General features: G+C 45.4%; 1 protein-coding gene across 1 annotated transcript in view; it reads right to left on the bottom strand.

The window, feature by feature from the left end:
* CTNNA1 (catenin alpha 1) overlaps nt 1-21,416 on the bottom strand; it is a 505,233-nt gene that overhangs the window by 72,655 nt on the left and 411,162 nt on the right. Inside the window, exon 13 of the mRNA XM_069652692.1 lies at nt 17,343-17,494. Coding sequence (XP_069508793.1) covers nt 17,343-17,494 — 152 coding nt within the window. The remainder of the gene's footprint in view (nt 1-17,342; nt 17,495-21,416) is intronic.

Raw genomic sequence — 21,416 nt, 5'->3', positions numbered from 1 at the left:
GATTTCTTCTGAGAGGGATGAAAATCTGAGGTCCCCCTTGGCAGAAAGGAGGGTCACTCTCAATGTCGCCACCTCTTTTGGAACAAAACAAATAGGGAGGTACAAAACACAATGCCCGAAGCTCACTCAGTCTTGCGGGTGTGATGGCAACCATGAAAAGGGCGAGCAATCTAATAGAACAGGAATGAAGGGGCTCAAATGCAATGCCCATAGGAAATGTCAAAGCTAAATTAAAATCCCATGGCAGAAACAAACTAGAGCATAACCACAGGCACAGCTCTAAGCAACCCTCCAGATCATCAGTAAATTCCCTGGAGCAGAATACCCTGCACTTCCTGTTGGCACTAGAAGCAAAGACTTCCACCTGTGGAGTCTCCCAAAGGGGAGAAGAGTGTTAAGCAAGACTTGATGTAGTAACCTTGTGGGATGCTACACAACACTTGTCCTCTTGGTATTAGGTAACCCACCTTTTGGTATATGCTTGTACTACACAGGTTGGTAGTGTGACTGAGCAGTCAGGCTTATCTCAAGAGGGGTAAAAGTGAGCTCTACAGCTGTAGCAATGAAATCCACCAATGCAAGTAGCCATGTAACACATACTCAAGGTTTTTGTTATAAATAATTATTTAACAGTAGTTTTAAAATAAGCATTCTTTAAAAAGGGCAATATATGTAACAATCAAATATACTTTAAGATACTTTTTCAGAATCAACACAAAGCTAGTAGATACTCTTTAGAGATGCTTTTTACACAATTCCTACACCCTGAGGCGACTTCACTAACTAGGGCAGTAATGGCATTTATATATATCATTAGTACACTTTGCAGATTCTGAGGTTGGTAGAAAGGAATGTGTTAGGGAGAATTCTCAGAAACATACTAATTCCCTTCTACCTTAGAGACCCCCAGCTCTTTTGCTGGACTTGGACTTTTCTTTTTTATATTGGAGAGAGAGACCTTTTTCCCACTCTCTCATGTATTTTTCTGTGATTTGAACATGGTTTCTTTTGGTTTTGGAGTCTGAGGAACTCCATAGGCATCTTCTTTTTACATTGTGACACAGCACCTTCAGTACAGTGTCACAAAGAAATCCTATGGATTTCAGCTAAGGCATAAATACCTTCTCTTGGGTAAACTGTTTCCAAGAGCAGGGTAATGAAATTGACTTTACTCACATTTTAACTTTCTAGACCCAGCTCACACTATCTTACAATAGGGTGCTGGAGGGGTTACTTAGTGTCGCCCTTTGTCTAGTTTCTCATGTAACAATTTTATGTAACCCTTTCAACAATTAATGGCTGGTGGAAGTGGTTTAATTTGTAATACCATTGACTGTTCCTACCGCAGGCTGCAATTGCAGCTGCAGTAAAGCACTCATGGGTGCCCATTTTGTCAAAATGGCCCGGGTCTTTTTTCATCATTTCTTGTTGGAAGGGCCCTTCTTGAGATTTACTCTGCCTGCCAAACCAGGTTGTTCCTTTGTTTTGTCTTATGCGTGATTCACTGGTGAAGCCCGCCTCTGGCTCTAGTGTGTCTGGCAGGGCAGGAAGTGAGGGCGGTGCCCACAACTCCCTTTGCTTAGACTCCTTGGTTACAGGAATGCACCACCCAAAAGGTGATTGGCTGTCTGGCTGTCCTTGGCCAACCACCCTTGCTGTGAGATAGCTAGGCTGCGAATGAGTGGGAGAAACCTGCATAAAAGGCGAGGTCTTTTCGACAGAAGGCAGAGTCTACCACTGGACGAAGGAATCCAAAGCAGAACTTGGAAGAGACGCTTGCTGCAACTCCTGGGCCATCTTTTTTCCCGGTGAAGCCCTTTTGCAGTGCTGAAGCTCTGAATTCACCTCGACTAGAGAAGCCCTGCCAAGGACGACTTCTCCCCTTGGGTTGGTGGGACCAATTGACTCAAATATGTACTCCTCTGGAAATCCTCTCGAAACTGGCTGTACTTTCATTGCTGCTGCAGGAACAGACTGCCAGGGAGAGGCACACCAGAATAGGGTGCATCATTTTTAACTCAGACCCCGAGCTCCAGGAAGATCCTCCGGACTCCCTCAAAGCAGGACTAACCAAGCCTGAGCCACCTCTACAGAGTGCTGGACCCCAGAAACAAGGAAAGCCCACAAGGTATCCAAGAACCGCAGTGGTGCTATTTGTGAGAAGCTGAAACTGCGAAGGGCCGCTGATCTGAAGTTTGCCCATTGCTGCCACAGACCTTCGAATCGTAGTGCACGAGTCCACAGATGTCCTCCCTCTTGTCCCCACGACTTAGGCCCAGGAACAACAGGATCGGCAGACTAGGAACAGAAGCCAGCTGAGACAATTTCTTCAGAACCGAGTTACTAAGAGGTACTTGCCTCTTGTTGTTTAGCATTGCTAGCTCTCAGTTGAGACTTGCTTTGGCTGCCTCTTGCAGAGTTGCTTGCAGTTTTGCCCATTACAATCTTCCCAGCTTGTGGCCCAACAGTGATTTCTTTTTCAATAAAAGCTCTCTAACATTGTGCAAAACGTTTTACTTACCTTCAAGAAGAACTCCAGCTCCCCTAGACTTTGCTCAAATAACATTGGCTGTCCTGGCTCCCTGAAGACTCTAACCTCTGACTGTGTTTTGAACTGTTCCTCAAAAAAGTCAAACATTGGTAAATTGTGTAGCTGGGAAAGGGTTAATGTACATTGCATTGGGAGGTTTACAAGTACTTGCCTTTTTGAGAAACTTGTTAGCCACTGTTTCATCCCTCCAACCTTTTACTTTTAATACCAAAATCAGTATTGCTCCAAAATGTACTAGTGATATATCCATGTCCACAGTGTACTTACTAGTTATTTAAGTCACCTCAGGGTGTAGGAAGTGCCTGTGTGCCATCCCAAATGGGCATCTACCGATTTATTGAAACAGAGTGAGTATATTTTAAGTGTTACATATTCGCTTCCTTCTAAAGAAGCCTTAGTCAAACTGACAAATACATGTTTAATCAAGAAACCTGGAGTAGAAGTTTTATTTGGATACTTGTCACTGTGAAAGTGTGTGTTACAACCGTACAGCTCACATTGACCCCTCTTGAGATAAGCCTGGCTGCTCAGTCACTCTACCAACTTGTCTAGTACATGCTTATATCAAAGGTTGGGTTAACCATTGCTAAGAGGACAAGGCTCGTGCAGTCTCCCACAGGGTACTGCACACAATCTTGCCTAACACCCTTTTTATGAGTGTTAGGCAAGAATTGATATAGTAACCCTGTGGGAGATTACACAACCCTTCTCCTCTTTGTAATAGGTAACCCACCTATTGGTATAGGCCTGTACTACACAAGTTGGTAGTGTGACTGAGCAGCCAGACTTATCTCAAGATGGGTAAATGTCATGGGGACAAGAGGGAGGACATCTTGGGACTGCTGCAGTAGGCTCTTTTCTGATCAGCGGCTGTTAGGCAGAGTTTGTATGCAGTACCCTTTGGGACCACTACACACAACTATGACTACAGGTGTAAGCAAAACCAACCTTTGGTAGAAGTCTGTACTACACAGTTTTTGGTAGCGCAGCTGAGCAGCCAGGCTTATCTCAAGGGGGAATGTGAGCTGTAAGGATGTTACACAAAGGTCTACAATCACAAGTATTCAAATAAACTCTTATACTCAAGGTTTCCTGGTTAAACACTTATTAATTTATTCAACAGTCAGTTATAAAACATTCACTAGAAGGAGGCAATCTGTATCACACAACAATATACTTCAGTACTTTACACAGTACGGGTCTGAGGCATTTAAACTACTTTGAAATAGGAACAAAAAGGCATAGGTTAATAAAAACGAATATTACAGTTACTTTTAGACAGTGCAAATAGTTCGAGTTCACCAGAGGAGCCAATTCAATGCAATAGGTTAGGCCAAAGTCAATATGCTAAAGTCTTGTATAGGATAAAGCAGTTCTGGTAGTTAAACAGTAAAGTCTTTGCCAAAATTCTCAGAAGTAGTTCGCAAAAGAAAGATTCATATGTTGGGTCACAAGCTGACTAGGCCTGCAAGTTGCCAATTTTCCACTAACTTTCGCGGTAAGTTCTCTCGGTCTGGTTTTCACAGTACCTTACAATGAAGAAAAAGATGCAGCTGAACCTCTGTTCCTGCAGATATCGCTGTTCCTGTGCCTCAGTCTTGGGGACAAGAGGGAGGACACCACCAGGGGGGGATGGAGGAGGTGGGGGGGGGGGAACACTCCTGCACTGCACTGGTCAAAGCTGGCACGTGGCAAATCTTCAATTCCGGTAGCTGTAGCCAAGAACACAAACTGGTGTCCCTCTCCCTGGTTATTCGGATTCCTGCAGCACTCTGAGGAAAATACAATAATGGAACAAAAGAACCGAAGACTAGCTTGAAGAGGACAGCTGCTGCAACTCCTGGACCGTTGGTTTGCCCGGTGAAGCCCTGCTGCAGGTCCAAATTGCTTAGTTCATCTCGATAGAGAAGCCCTGCAAGGACGACTTCTCCCTTTGAGTTGGTGGGACCAATCAACTCGACCTGTACGCCACCTGGATACCATTCTCTGAGCTGGTTAGTATTAAACTAGGGAGAAGGACACCAACTTGTGTGCTTGAAGAACAGCAACTGGAATTGAAGATTTGACAGCTTTGTGATCCGTCCACTTGCAGTGCAGGAGTCCCCCGACGTCCTCTCTGTTGTCCCCACGACGGAGGCTCAGGAACATAGAGATCTGCAGGAACTGCCAGGAACAGAAGTCTTCAGCTGCATCTTTTTCTTCAATATAAGGTACTGTGAAAACCCGACCAAGAGAACTTACCTCTCACCGCAAAAGTTAGTGGAAATTTGGCAACTTGCAGGCCTAGTCCGCTTGTGACCCGACATATGAAACTTTCTTCCGTGAACTACTTCTAAGAACCATGGCAAATACTTTTCCGTTTCAAAAACCATAACCGTTTTTACTTATAAAATACACTAGCCCATTGACTTTGGCCTACCTATTGCATTGAATCAACTCCTCTGGTGAACTCAAACTATTTGCACTCTTTTAAAGTAACCGTAATATTTGTTTTATTAATTTATGCGTTTCTGCTCCTACTTCAATGCTATTTTGCTCCGACTTCAATGGAGCTCAACTGCTTAGTAATCAGTATTGTAGTATAATGTGTGTGTGATATTGGTTGCCTCATTTAGTGAATGCTTTATAAATGATTGTGTAATAAATTTACAAATGTTTTACCAAGAAACCTTGAGTATAAGTGTCTATCTGAATACTTGCTCAGCTCGCTACCAAAAACTGTGTGGTAAAGACTTATAGCAAAGGTTGGTTTTGCTTACACCTGTAGTCCTAGTTGTGTGTAGTGGTCCCAGAGAGTACTGCATACAAACGTTGCCCAACAGCCTTCCAAGCCAAGAGACTCGCCTTTTATCCAGTTTCCTCCCATTCATTCCAGCCTTGCTGCCACTCACCCGGCAGGGTGGCTGTCCTTGCCGGACAGTCAGCCAGCCAATCACACCAGAGTGCATTTGGGTCTCCTAGGAGACTAGGCACAGAGTTTCGGGCGCCTCCCTCACTTCCTGCCCACCCCAGACACTCGGGCGCCAGAGGCGGTCTTTAGTCCTGAAGCCTGCCAAAGGCGATGAAACAAAGGGACCAACCCTGGTTTGGTGCGCAGAGACAAACTCTAGAAGGACCTTTCCACAAAGAAATGGTGAAAAAAAACACGGACCGGTTTAAAGAAAGGAGGCTCAGACACCATCTTGAAAACATGGCTCCTGCGATTTAATGCTACCGGTGCTGGCGGTCTGGAATAATCATGGTAGTTTGTTGTAAAACCACTGCCACCAGACATTTCGAGAGGAAAGGGTAGCATTTGACCGCTACATTCGTTTCTAGACACAGCGGATACTAGGTAACACCTCCAGCACTCTATTGTAAGAAAGCCTGAAAAGTTTTCCCTGTGCCACTGCACTGAGGGTGCTGTGTGACACAAATGAAAAGATACGCCTATGGAGTGGTCTAAAACTCCATAACCAAAGAAATAAACACAGAAAACAAACAGAATTAAAAAGTTCAAAGTCCTTAAGGTAGCAAAAGAGCTGGAGGACTCCAAGGTGGGAGGAATTGGCACATTTATGAGAATTCCCCCTACAACGGCACTATGCGGTTTCAGCGCTCAGTAGGCAGCACCACTGTGGATCTTGGATACCGGTTGGGCTTCCTTCACTCCTTGAGTCCTGCACTCTGGTGAGGGGACTCGAGCGCTGATCGTCCTGCTTCTGTAGGGTCCTGGGGAGACTCCTAGAGCTTCTGGCCGGATGACAGACGTTGCACTCGACTATGGATTTCTCGACCCCTGGCGCTCGGTTCCAGCAGTAGCAGCAAAGAAATACAGCTAGTCGGGGGAAGTTCTTCCAGTGGAGTTCCTCTCGGGGTTAGTTGGTCCCACTAACCCAAGGGAAGAAGTCATCCCTTCTGGAGCTTCTCTTGTCGATTAGAAAAAGGAGTTTCAGGACAGCAGTGGGGCTTCATCGGGCAACTCAAAGGTCCAGGAGGATGCCGCAAGCTTTTTTCACAGTTTCTTCATCGGGTTGTTCTTCCCAGTGTCTTCAGTCCCAAAACTTACTTTTTAAGCAGGTTTCTCCCATTCAGGCACAGCCTAGCTGTCACTAAAACCTAAAACCTCCCTCACTTCCTGCCCTTCCAGACACACTGGAGCCAGAGGCGGGTTTCAGTACTGAAGCCCGTCAAAGGCAAAACAAACAAAGGGCTCAAACCTGGCTCAGCGCGCAGAGTAAAACCCAAGATAGACCTCACAACTGGAAAATAGCTAAAAAAAAGACGCCCGGCCAATTTTAACAAAATGGTCACCAATGGGTGCTATACTGCAGCTGCGTTAGAAAAACCACTGCCACCAGCCATTTAAAGTAGTGAGGGTAACAAACCATGTTACATGAGTAGGTAGGAAAAGGGGCTACCAAGTAACCCCCCCTCCCCAGCACTCCACACAAGATGGTGAGTGTACTGGACCTACAAAGAGAAAAAGGTAAGAAAGGTCAATCCCACTTTACTATTCTTGGGAACAGTACTTCACGCAAAAAAGGTATTTAAACTTTATGAGAAATCTAAAGGATTTCTTTGTGACACTGCACCGAAGGTGCTGTGTGTCACCATACACAAAGTAAATGCCTATGGAGTTTGCCAGACTCCAAAAACAAAGGAAACACATCATACAAATCAGGTCAAAAGACATGCAGGAGTGAGAAAAAGGGCTCGCTCACTACAGGGTTAAAATTAAAAAGTCCTAAAGTCCAGCAAAAGAGCTGTGGGTCTCGAAGGTTGAAGGCAATTAGCACAGAAATTAATTCTCCAACAATGAGTGATCTTTTTATGTGTGTACAAAGTGTGCAATTGGAGTTAGGGTTTCCTAAAACCTTTGGATTTAGGCTGGGTTGCAACTTTGGCCTTCCCTTAGTAATTTTCTTATATCTTAGGCGAACTACTGTTCCCAAGAGGTAAAGTGGGATTCCCATCCCCTTTTCATTTTATATAGTGAGCTAACACACCCCCACCTTATGTGGAGTAGTGGGGGGATACACTGTATCCCCCCCTTTTCACATACCTGGTAACATTTATGTTACAATTGCAAGTTAACGTGAAAGGCTGGTGGCAGTGTAATTACTTGTATGACTTTTAGTCATTACTTGCAGGCTGTCAAATCAGCCGCGGTAATGCAAAGGAGGGTCAGCATTCTGCAAAATGGTGGGCTCCTTTTTTCACCATTTCTCATTGCTTCATGTTTCTTAGGTCTTCTGCCGTTCTAGGTGGGAAAGATCTTGGTTGACGTTTTGCCTTCAGCGGGAATCCTTTGTATTCCCTGCTGAGGCTCCGAAGTGTCTGAGAAGGCAGGAAGTGAGGGACGAGTCCAAAACTCTGCAGCCCTTTGTCTTCCACCTTGCATGAAAGGGAACAGTTCCCACTGGGAGGCAGGCTGTCCTGATTGGACAGCCAGACCACCCCTTTTTGTAAACTGCAGCAAGAGTTTGCAGAGGTTGTGCTGTAGTTCCTGATAAATACTCCAATCCTGGAAGCTGCTGATAAGTCGACCACTGGAGCTGAATTCAAAGATGAAATGAAGGCTGTAACGATTTCCAGCGACCAGAGAGCCTGCTGTGTAACCAGAGTCTGATGTAACCCTGCCTTCAAAACGACCTGGGAGTCCCTAATGCAACACTCCTACCTAGAGGCTGATGAGATCCACTAGTCTCAAGAATACCTGCCTTTTGAGCCATTACATGACGTGCTGTGACCTTGCTGGGCTGCAAACCGCCAATACCCTGGGACCTGGAGCCTGAGTGCAGTGCATGTTCTTCTGAAGTCCGAACCTTGCTGAAACTTTGGTGGATTCCTGCTGGATCTCCAGAGACCAGATTTGAATCCCTGAGGTCCTCTAACCGGAGTGCAGGACCGAGAGTGAAGAGAATCCGACCAGCGATATTCGTCCATCTTGTTCCTGTAAAAAGCTGCCAAATCCAGAGCCACGAGAAACCTCTAGAAGAATCCCTTGCTGGACGCCTCCTCTAGCGACTGCTGCTGGAAGTTCCCATCCAGTTTCCAGTTCTTTCGTCTCCAGACCAAGAATCCAGTGACTGGGTCCTCTGCTGCTGCATCCTGAAGGCATCCACTCTGGAGCTTTTTTCTCCTAAAGTACTGTGTTGGCTTGGGTAATACCCTACATCTTGTGTAAATCCTGTTAGATTGAGTGGGTGATTCATGTGGTTGGGCATTTGCTCATACTACTTGCCCAGGCATAATGCTAGAACACATACAGGGAGCCTTCTGTGAAGTCCCTGAACACTTTGACTAACTCTGAATCGAATACTTACTTGTTAAAGAAAATATCCTCTGGAACTCTGACTTTCCTACAAATGAACCCTATCCTGACCTGCCTACAGCTGCCTCCTAGAACACCAAGGTCCCCTGTTCTGCCTCTGAGATCACTCATGCTTAGAATAGGGAAGGACTACAAAAGATGAGGCTTTGGTCTTGAAAAGCATAATAAGTGTAAAAATACTTACTTGTAAATGACTTGAGTAGTAACTGTATCTCTGGAGGAGAATAAGTTAGTGTCCTTAAGTTTATACTTACCTTTGAGTGGCATTCTGCCCCTATAAAAAGTATAGACATTATTTTACTTACTTTGAATGGTGTTTCCCCCCTTCTGAAAAGTAATAGTATTGGTACTGTTTTATTACTCTGAACTGAATGAGTAAAATCTTACTAATAGGGCTTACCTACCTTGAAATACATTTTGTCTTTCTTAAAGTGTACCCTTGGGTTTTGCCTTCCCTGATCTGCTTCATACAGATCTAAAACAGTATAGGGGTTTATACTTAACTTTAACTATCTGGATGCTCCTTTTAAAAGTATACAAGTCATTTTACTGTAACAGGTATCGGTGCAAGCCATTACTAGGTGTTAGGGCGAATTCTCATAAACATGCTAATTCCCTTCACCTTAGATACCCCAAGCAACTTTGCTGGATTTTGAGGACTTGATTTTGTTACCTGGAAAGTGTGTGTGAGCCTTTTTCCCCCCACTCATGTATTTTGATGTGCGTTTTACATTTATGTACTTTTACTTTGGAGTTTTAAGATAACGCCATAGGCATCTTTTCATGTGTGTTACACAGCACTCTCAGTGCAGGGACACAGGGATGTCTTTTTAGACATCCCAAAGGTTTAAATACCTTCTCTGGGATAAACTACTTTTTCCCAGAGAAAGTACATTGAAATTGACTTTCCTAGTCTTTTCTAAATTCATAGACCCAGCACACCCCATCTTACAATGGAGTTCTGGAGGGGTTACCTAGTATCCCGTGTCTAAACACTCTTGTAGCAGTCAAATGCTACCCCTTCCTATTGAAATGGCTGGTGGCAGTGGTTTTATAACCAACTACCATGATTTTTCTCGACCGCGAACACCGGTAGCTAAAAATCGGGGCCGCCATGCCGTTCAATATGGCGTCCAAGACCCCTCTGTAAAAACAGAATCTGGTCATCTTTTTTCGCAGTTTTTTTGTGGAAAAGTCCTTCTGGTGTTAAACTCTGTGCGCCAAACCAGGTTTGTTCCATTTGTTCGTGAGCCTTTGGCGGGCTTCAGGATTGAAGGCCGCCCTTGGCGTCTGAGTGTCTGGGGTGGGCAGGAAGTGAGGGAGGTGCCCGAAACTCCCTGTGCTTAGTCTCATAGGAGACCCAAATGCACTCTGGCATGATTGGCTGGCTGACTGTCCGGCAAGGACAGCCACTCTACTGGGTGATTGACAGCTATGCTGGAATGAATGGGAGAAAACTGTTTAAAAGGCGAGTCTCCAGGACTGGAAGGCAGAGTCGACCACTGGAACAAAATAACCGAAGACTAGCTGGAAGGGGACAGCTGCTGCAACTACTGGACCGTTGGTTTGCCCGGTGAAGCCCTGCTGCACATCTGAATCGCCAGGGCTCCATTCGACAGAAGCTCCTCCAAGGACGGCTTCTCCCTTTGAGTTGGTGGGACCAATCGGCTCAGAACACCTGGATACCATTCTCAATGCTGGTTAAGGTTTAGCCAGGGAGAGGGAAACCAGTTTGTGTCTTGAAGCAACGGCTACTGAACCAAAGTGACTCAATTTTGTTTGTTCTGACGATGATCCCGTGCAGTGCAGGAGTCCCCCTGACATCCTTCCTCTTGTCCCCACGACTAGGCTCAGGAACAGCGAGATCTGCAAGAACTGCCAGGAACCAACGTCTTCAGCTACATCTTTTTGATTAACTTTTAAGGCACCGTGCCATCTGTTTGAGAGACCCCAACTCTCACTGTGACAGTTTGTGAAACTTTCCCAACTTGCAGGCCTAATCAGCTTGTGACCCAGCATATCATTCTTTTTCATCTAAATTACTTCTGAGAACTTTTACAAAGACTTCTCCATTTGTTACCAGAACTGATCTGTCCTATCCAAGAGCACTAAACTATTGACTTTGGCCTGGCCTATTGAATTGAACTCACCCTCCTGCTACACTGAACCTTTGCATTGCCCAACAGAAGTGTTTTCTAATCCCTTGTACTACCTTATGTCTTTCTATTCCCATTGAAAGTAATTGAAGTGCCATTTGGCTCCTTTTTCAGGGGAGCGCAAACTGTCCCTAGAATTTAGAATTTGTTACTGTAGTGTATTGGTGTTCGATATTAAGTTGATTTCTACGATTCTGTAAATAAATGTGTAAGTATTTTATACCAAGAAACCTTGAGTGCGAGTGTCTACTTGAACCACTGTTATTGTGAGACTTGTGCAACTTCAAAATCAGCTCACATTCCCTCTTGGGATGCGCCTGGCTGCTCAGCTCGCTAGCAAAAAGTGTGTTGTACAGACTTATACCAAAGGTTGGTTTTTGCTTACACCTGTAGTCCCAATTGTGTGTGGTGTTCCCAGAAGATACTGCATGCAATTCTGCCTAACACTAGTTAAACAGTGGAACTGTCATTATACTGTAACAATTGTGGGTGCGAGGCACTACTATTCAAGTAGTCACTTGAAAAGTAATAAGTAAGCTTATCAATATGGTTTATCTACCTGGAATAACAGATTGTCATTAAAGTGTACCATTGGGTTTTGCTATTCCCCCCCATCCTATATGCTTAGTGAATTTCGAAAAAAACAGTCTTGAAGTTAATACTGGTCTTTAGGTTGCTGGTAGCCCCCTCTTAAACGTAGATGGGTCTTTACTTCCCTTGAACAGCTGCTGCTCTTCTAAAATTTTAACATTGGGTTTTGCTTTCCCTCAATTGCTTAGTGCATTCTAAAATCGTTGAGTGTTCATATTCATCATTGAGTAGCTTAAGGCCCCTCCAGAAAGTATACGAGTTACTTTACTAGCTATGAACTGTGTTATACAATGTAATGTGTTACAATGGGTATACCTGTAACTGGGTTGATTTATTAAGTGATTTCTGTAACTGAGTCTCACTGCATGACTGACAGGGTCTACTAGCCTTGAATTACTGATTGTACTCTAAAAGTATATATAACCTGGTTTTACTCCCCAAGAATAGCTGACTGCCATTCTGAATGTGGTGTATGTTTGACTCACCTTTACTGCTTAATGTGATCTAAATAAGGTTATACTTTGGGATGTAACCCATAAGTATTGAGTTTGTTTTTATAATTGTCTTTATATGAGATGCTATAGTACTTATTTACCCAAGATTTATCTTGGACACCATTTATTTTTACAATACATAGGGCCTCATCACGAGTTTGCCGGTAACCCTTAAATGCGGTGGTAGTGCTATTACCGCCGCATTTAAGGGTCTGCCAGATCACGGCCTTGACGGATTTCCCCCCAGCTCTAAGCTGGGGGGAAATCTGCTGCAAATTTGCCAATTTTCCGCGCTATTACCTCCGACGGGAAATCCGCCAGCGGTAATAGCGCAAATTTTCCCCATTAGGCCCAATGGGGAATGAGGAATTCCCAAATGGGCCCAATGGTGAATGGGCACTAACCGTTCCGCCAAACCCGTGATCCGGCACTAATAGCGCTGGGGGTTTGGCGGTAGGGGTAATACCGCCGGCGTTACCGCCCAACTTGTGATGAGGCCCATAGTGTTTAGTGTTTCATTGTACCATATGTGTGCTACAATTTCTTTGTACCACACTACAGCCCCCTCTCCCTGCCAAGGTAAGCCCGGCTGCTCCGTCTACGCTACCAAATGTTCTCAGGTGGTACAGCCTTATACTAAGAGTGGAGTTTGTACTGCCTCTGCTAGGGAAGTTTATCATGTGTATGCTTCAATTCCTCTCCTAGTGGGACCCCCAGCACCTTTTGCTGGACTACTAAACCCTTTTCTGAAATCCTGAATGAGTGGAGCCTTTTTCCACTCATTCATTCGTATGGGCTCAGTCTTTTGGAACTCTATTCTTTCTATTGTACCTATCCCATGGAGTCTATTTTGCTTCATAACAGGCATCTGTATTTTACTATTGCAGCACAGAGATCCTTATGGCCAGTGTTGCTGGGGACCCTTAGGGTCCTCCTTTGAGATTATTTCTCTCATCCTAAAGTAACTACAGTTCTTAAGGATAGAGAGAGATACGTAAATGTATAGTCTGAGAGATTGGCACCCACCACCTTATGTGGAGTGCCAAAGGGATATGTAGCCCCACCCCCCCCCTTCTCTCTGCTCTTGTGACAATCTCCTAGTTATGGCTGGTGGCAGTGGACGTGTTCTACCAACTATTGTGTAATGTTTAGATTGCAGGCTATGTCCATTGCCTCGGTAGTGTACAATAGGGGCACCCAAGTACCAATAGGGGCCTCCCATTTCTCACCATTACTAGCATGGATGGTCTTGGTTAGCCCTTCTACCATTCTGCGAGGGGGAGGCCTGTGTGATTTTCCTTTGGTTGGAACCCTTGGGTGTCCCCTGCCTAGGCTCCAGAGTGTCTGGGCAGGCAGGAAGGGCGGGGGGGGGGAGGGGGGAGGGGAGTTTTCCACCCCCCCTGTACTTTGTCTGCCAGAGTGCGTGAATAAAACCAGCCAAACGCCTCTTTTTGTAAAATGCTGAGAGAGATTGCTGAGGATTGTGTGCTGGAACTGTATAAAAGGTGAGACTCCTGGAGTGAAAACAAGTCGCACACTGGAATCTGAAGTAACTGAAGACGACGACCAGAGACATCTGCAAACCCTTTGCAGCACTGAAGCGACCACTGCTGTCCGGACCTCATTTTCTGTGTGACAGAGGAACTCCTAAGATGATGACTCCTTCCCTTTGACTGGTGAAACCACCAGTACCAAGACAAACTTTGATTTGAGCCATCTGCTGTGGCCTGTAAGTTTCCAAAGCGGTGGAACCGCAATACCAGGAGACCTGCTGCCCATTGTCGAGGAAAGGCTGAATTCATCTAAATCTTTGCTGAGCCCTCAAGGACACTCCAGAGATCCGATCCAACTCGCCCAGAGCCCCACAGAGTGTGGGACTGCAGGAACATAAGAAGATTAACTGGGAAAATTGCGTCCTTTGCTGGTGCTGCAGAAAGGCAGCAAAACCCCAGAGTGACCCAAGAAGTTGATGAACGCTGTGCCAGAGGTCCTCCCTCGTGACTGCTTATGAGATCACGTCCATTGTCATACCTTCATTCATCAGACCAAGGAATCTGGAGCTCGGGTCCCGAGATGCAACATCTCAGAGCATCCAGCACAAACGTTTTCTTCTAACCTAAGGTACTGTGGAGAAAAAGGTATTACTTACCTGATTCCAGCAAGTCACTCCAGAGCACATGTAGAAGTATCCAGGGCAATCCCCTCTTACCTCTGACTCAGGCCGCTGCTTGTGTGCCTTTAGTGAGTCCTCCAACAGGGTCTCCAACTTGGTTAAGTCTTCTTGTATCTTCCTTCCTAGATTTTAGAAAGTATCCACAAGAACCTTTGATTCTAATGCTTTGCAATACTTTAAGCCGCTACCAACTGCCTTTTAGCTAGGGTTGCGTTTTTAACTTTAAAAGACTTGCTGTGCCGCAAAACAGCCTCTAGAACCTGAAGCTCTGCTAGGATAACACTGTTTTCCTTCCCAAAGATCATCATCTCATATGTGTATGCAGACTAAATATTACTGATAGAACTGTCAAACTCCTCTAACAATTGTGTGCATCAGCAGCTACCAAGAAGTGACCCTTTGAAAGTATTGAAAAGTATACCCGTGTGTATTGGTTTATTGTGCTAAGCATTTAACGGTGACTTGTGTAAATATAATCTATATTTTTGTGTGTTTCTATGATGTGCATTACTGACTGGGTTCAGTGTACTTGCCTTCAGCTCACATCTTCCTCTTAAGGTAAGCCTCATTGCTCTGCCACTTTACCAAGGTCTCTGAGTAGCACAGACTGATACTAAGAGTAGGGGGATCTACAAACCACTGGGATGGCTTACTAAAGTCTTACCTCCAAATGGGGCTTTAGGAAAACTCCCTTAACACTTAAGAACTGTAGTTTCTTCAAGAGAAAGAAAAATAATCTCAAAGGAGCACCGAGAAGGTCCCCAGCAACACTGCCCATACGGAGGTGTGTGCTGCAATAGTACAATACAGATGCCTTTAAGAGTTATGGAGAAAGTTATGAAGCAGACGGACACCATAGTACAGGTATAATGCAAAGAATAGAGTTTCAAAAGACAGAGCCATTAAGAATAAAGTGGAAAAGGCTCCACTCATTCAGGATTGAAAGAGAAAGTCCAGCAACAAGTGATGGGGGTCTTACTTGGAGAGGGGATGAAGACTACAAATGACAAATCTCCCCAACAATACCAGTATATCAGGTGAGCAATTAAATGCAGGAAAAACAGATTAGGTAGATCAAGTCTAGCCCTCAGATGGGGCCTTGTGCCCAAAGTCACAGGTTCCACAATGGTTTCTTCAGGGAAGTTATTTCAGAACGGATGCAGTGAGCTGTGGTGGCGATTGGAACATTGTATCTTAAGTACTCCACTGAATCCTATTCCCACGGTAAGCCCTAGGAAAGGGTCCTTAGCCCAGGTCCACTTATAAAGCCCGTCCATCCCCACCTGACTCCCCCCCTCACAGCTGACAAAGATATTTCCAGGTGACACTTCAGGTTTTTCGGAATTTGCTAGGACTCCAATCCTCTGTTTTTGGTTTGGGTGAGGAGAGTCCATCGCATAGGATTGCAGAAGGATGGCTCCAGCGGAAGCCAATGCGGTCAGGTGGCGATAGGAGATCTTCCGGCGATGAACACAGAAAAAGCCACAGCACAGCATACCTTGTTGTGAAATGGCTGAAAATTGATGACTGGTGACTTCTGGCATGAGCCGACGGTCTTGCAAGACCCAAAGCTCTGCTCACATAAGCGACTGCTGCAGCACGGTAGCCCAAGAGAGCTTGTTAGTCCACCAGGTGGTCCAGGGAAATTTCTGAATTTTTACAAGGCGTGAAGCCACAAACCGGCTTTGAGACTCGTCGGTCCATGGGTCGAATCACCAACACGGGTCTTCTGAGATGGGGCAGGACTTCATCAGGCCAATCACTGGAGTCGATGCTAGTCAGCTGAAGGGATCGTCCTCGGGCTGCTCTTCATACAAATCTTGGTTCCAACGATCAAATAGCTCCAGGAACCTTCCTTTTACCCAAGATTCAGGCTGAGCGCTAGCCTAAACCCACCAAATGGTAAGGATCTGAAACATTCAAACAGCCCAAGGTTGTCCAAACCTGGACAACCACTGGTCATTGCATCTGTCCAGCAACAGACTTTCTGGCACCAGCAGTTGTGACTGGGACCAGACAGTCCCAGACCCCTCCTTTTGCTCACACACACAGAGCTCACTGGTCCATGAAAGCAGCAGCTGTTACCAGGAAAGGGGTTACCATTTAAGGCCTTTCCTGACCTGGAAAGGCAGAAAGAAAGCCAAAGGAGAAGATGGCCAAAGAACAAGCAAAAATCTCATGGCACTGCCATTACAGGGTGCTAGCTACCTTTGGTAGCCATACACAGATGCAAAAGTGCATTCTGAAAACATCGCAAAAAAAGTAAAAAGCGCTTTGCTGCCACCTACTTGTTTTAGGCTCACAGTAACCAAAATGTCATTAGGTAAAAAGTTAAGACTACAAGTATCCCAAGTCCATTTTAAAGGTGGTGTGTACAATTGTAAAAACACAAGAATCCCAAAAGGGCAAAAAGGTCTCTCAGTACTGACAATCTTGGGGACTAGTGCGTTTTCCCTTAAGAATGAGCAAAACAGCCAAGTTAAGTAAAGCAGAAGGCTTTATTGGCCTTAAAAAAAAAAAAAAAATCAGGACAGGGTTAAAAGAATAAGCGAAAAAAAGACTGTCCCATAGGAATCTATGGAGGGAATGGTGCCAAAAGAAAATCTTGCTCAACTATTGTATACTAATCACACAAAATAGCTTTAAAGACGTCCAAATGCTTGAACAAGAAGTCATTTCAGAGCGGGAGATGGAAATTGAGGAGCATGTCACGCTACTAAATCTTGACTGAAAATATAGAAGATAAAAGAAAGGTTTTTTATGATGGTGTACTTTCGTGCTACTACATAAAAAGCTCCAGCTGCTTCATCAGAGACAAAGGGCATGGTCTGAATGAAAGTCATGCAGTTTAATGTGGGAGTGAAAGGTTGGGGCGGGGGGGGGGGCATTGGATTCCTAAGCATATTTCTTTGCTATGCAACATGCTCCTGTTCACCTCCCCATCCCTGGGAGGACATTCCATGTGCATAACTGAAGAGGGAGGCCACATCGGGCAGGGAGAAGTTTAAGTTGTTCAATTACAGGATGAGAAAAGTGGTATTCCAAAATTTCAAATACTCACCCGGATCATAAGTACAGCTTTTCTGATGTCACGAATACCGTCATACACCAATCTTGAAGCATCAATGAATTCATTTTCATCCATGGTTTGATTCGTGTCTCCACCAAGTGCTTCCACAGCAGCTTCCACTTGGTCGGTGAAACGAGGCATAACTGAATTAAAAAACAAAAAATACAATGATTTTTAAAGATTAAAAGTGAATGCTCAGAAAGTACTGGTCCAGCGGAACAAGAATTTGAAATAGAATATTGCAAGAATGTCCGTTACACAATAGACTAGGGAAAATCCAATGGGTTTACAAAATATATATTTTAAGTTTCTTAACTTGAATCGCCTTTCTGGTGTACCAACACAACAAACGCATAGTAGAACAGTGTTCAGATGTATTTTCAGAATCAGAACTGTGGAGTGATTGAGAGGCCAACCTATTCTGATGAACAGGGGCCAACACTAATGTCTAGCCAAACTATCTGGGTAGCGTGGATGAGCAGCAAGTCTTTAGGACGACGCGAGAGTGGTGATGGGTTCAGTAAAGCACACACAAAACACTCAATGCTAGTTAGGTAGAATTTATTTTTAAAAACTGCTATTTAAGCCTTAGACATGTTAGGTTATGTTACTTTGCAATTATATAGCGCCTTATGTACCATTGGTATGGTCTGAAGGCGCTGGTAGGTTGAACGCCCTCGGGAACCGAAGTTCAAGTCAGTAGAGAGCAGAGAGAATCAAAGGTGCTTGTGAGCACCGGGTGTGTGCGCAGCTGGTGTGACATTCGTGTAATAGCTGCTTCATAGCGGTAGGTGTGGTGGTTGAGAGATCAGGGGTATGTGTTCGTTCTGGCAGGTTTTATCCAGACCGGTTCTGGCTGTGTTAGGCCTGAGGAGAACGCCTGGCTGGGGGGTGTGAAACCAGCAGTGATTAGTTAGAGTGATGTTGAGTATGAGGCAGATGTTGGTATGAGAACAGCTATACCAAATGGTGGCATAGTATCTGTGTTCTAGTTGAATGGTGGTGTAAAGAAGAGAGTAAGCATGGTGATGCGATAAAATGGTTTACATGCTCTTTCAAACGTTACATATATTCCAAACCATTCATGTATGTCGCGCACTTCTATGCACTCCGAAACGTTCCACGCACTTGGATCAGTTCATGTACTGCGATCATTTCAGTGAATTCCAATTTGTTTTATGCACCCCGTCCACATTTTTCATCTGTACCTTCCACATATTTCACCCGTACCTTTCACATGTTACATCAGTACCAACAAGGTCGAAACATGTCTGGGGTTGCTTGTGTTTCCGTGCAGAGGGGACCTGGCCTGGCAGTTTGGGCTGGGCTGCTACTATTGGTGGCAGTACCAGACTGATTTGCATATGGCTGGACCCCTTTTGCAATGGCGCAGACGGGCTAAAAAACGGTGGTGTGGAAGGTTGCCCAGAGCAACGCCAGTGGTACAGATTCTTTCAAAACCTTCCACCCATCACTTTTGTGGTCACATCAGTACCTTCGACTTACTTTATCCGTTCAATCCACTTACGTCTCCATTACATTCACCTACGTCCCCAATCCATCTGCATACTTCACCCGCTCCATCCGTCCTGCGCACTCGTCCGTCCGCTCTACGCACTCACTCGCTCGCTCTAACGCACCCCTCTGCTCTTACACTCATGCGGTCCTCCGCTCCACACACTATTCCGCTCCACACACTCCTCCGGTCAGCACATTCATCTGCTCCTGCGTTCTCCGCACTTCTGCACTCATCCGCTCTGCAACCATGTCTGCTCTACACACTCATCCACTCTATACTTATCTACTCTAGGCACTCCTGCGTTCTACACACTCGTCTGCTCTGCACTTGCACACTCATCCGATCTACGCACTCATCCGATCTACGCACTCATCCGATCTATGTGTTCGTCCGCTCAGCACTTCATCCGTTCCACGCGCTTCATCCATTCTAACGATTTCATCTGCTCCATTCACTTCGTTCATTCATCATGCATTATCGATTCAGGCCATGTCACTTGTCATACGCACTGGATCTGTTCCGTTGTATTGTTATTTGTCTTATTGTTGTTCAGGATCTAGTAGTTTGTTGGATTGGTGTCATTGAGCTGCTGTTATTCTGTTTTGGTTAGTTTGCGTACGGGTTAGTTTTAGGGGAAGAGCCAGGTTTTCAGTAGTTTGCGGAAGGACGTTAGATTCTCAGTTAGGCAGATGTGGGGTGGGAGTGCGTTCCACAGCGTGGGGGCCAAGGCTGAGAATGATGATCCGCCTAACCTGACTGAGTTTGTTTTAGGTATGACTAGGAGGCCGGCTGAGTTTGATCTTAGAGGACGTGGAGGGTGATAGGCTTTTAGCTTGTCTTGAAGATATTGTGGTCAGGTTTTATGCAATGCTCGATGAGAAATGCATAAAGTTTTGAAAGTCACCCTTCGGGCCACTGGAAGCCAGTGCAGAGTCTTAAGTGTTGGGTAGATGTGGTCTCTCGGGCCAAGCGCAAGTAGCAGTTTGGCTGCAGCATTTTGGGCCCTTTGAAGTTTATTCAGTTGGCAAGAGTAGACTCCGAGGTAGAGGGGGTTTGCGTAGACCAGTCTTGATATAACAATTGATTGGACCGCGAAGAGTCTGTTGGGAAAGGAGAGATACGGAAAGATGCGCCTAAGAGTTTTAAGGTGGTAGCGGAAGGACTTTGAGACGTTGTTGACTTGGCACAAGAGTGTTATGTCAGAGTCAAGGGTGCATACACGGTTTTTTACTGAGTTAGAGGGAGTCGGTGAGTTGCCCATGGCGGATGGCCAGGTTAGTGGGTGTGGAAGAAGTTCGGAGTTGCCACATACCATGATTTCGGTTTTGGAGGGGTTTAACAAGAGGTGGCTTTGGGTCATCCAGAGCTCTATGTCAAGGAGGAAGGAGGCGAGGTCAGGTCGGCAGTTGGGGTTTGAGTTCAGGAGTTTTAGAATTAGTTGAGTGTCATCAGCGTAGTTGTAACACAGGATGTTGTGTGAACGAATTATTGGTGGGAGGGTAGTTAAGTAGAGATTGAACAGGAGGGCAGATAGGCATGCTCCTTGTGGGACTCCCGTGTCGACTGGACGGGCTTGGGAGGAATAGTCGGAGAGCATCATTATTTGGTACCTATCTTTGAGGAATGAAGCTATCCATTTGAGAGTGGTTCCACAAATTCCTAGGGAGTGGAGGCGGTCAAGGAGGATCGAGTCATTGTGTCAAAGGCGGCGGATAGGTTAAGAAGGATTAATGCAGCGCATCCCACAGAGTCTGCTGTGATTTTAAGGCCATCCCAGATTGAAATTAGGGTGGTTTCAGTTCCGTGACGGGCTCGGAAACCTGATTGGGCGGGGTCTAGGAGATTGTTGGCTTCAACAAAGGCCTTTAGTTGGGAGTAGGCAGTTCGGTCAATGAGTTTGGCAAGAAATCTGGTGTTTTGAGATTGGGCGGTAGTTTTTGGGCTTGAGGGAAGGTTTTTTTTAATAGAGGTTTGACATGAACCGTTTTGAATGCGTCGGGAAAAATAACCGAGGAAAGGGAGTCATTTATGATGGATCTTGCGTGTTCTCCTGCGCAGGGAGAAAAGAACATTTCTTTGAGGGTTGTGGCCAGGCAAGGGTCTAGCAGAGAGCTGGATGGTTTGCGGGCAGAGAAGTTTGAGAAATTGGTCGGGTGATATTGGACTAAAGGAGTCGAATATTGATTGCCTAGTGGTCGCAAGCGGGGGGTTGGCCGGTATGGGGAGGGGGAGGGTTGCCTGGTGGATGTAAGAGCCAGTTTGGGGGTTAGAGTGTTTGTTCTTTCGAGAGCCGTGGCGTAAAAGTGGAGAGAGTGTGAGTCGCACAGTGATTGTGAGGGGGTCGGGACGGTGGTAGTGCATGCCGGTCTGGTGAATTCGGAGATGATTTTGTGAAGTTCTTTGCTGAGGTTTTTGCAGTTTAGGATTCGGGAGTTGTAGTGTGCTTTTTTTGCTTTCCGGATTTCGGCCTTGTACTGATGAAGGTGTCGGGCCAAGGTGGCTCTGCTCTCTTGGGATTGGTCTTTCTGCCATTTACATTCTAGGTA

Source organism: Ambystoma mexicanum, chromosome 3p (assembly GCF_040938575.1).
Source record: "Ambystoma mexicanum isolate Mex_15411 chromosome 3p, UKY_AmexF1_1, whole genome shotgun sequence".
Lineage (NCBI taxonomy): Eukaryota > Metazoa > Chordata > Amphibia > Caudata > Ambystomatidae > Ambystoma > Ambystoma mexicanum.
Note: the sequence above shows the minus strand (reverse complement) of the source record. Positions and strands in the feature narration are given on the sequence as shown.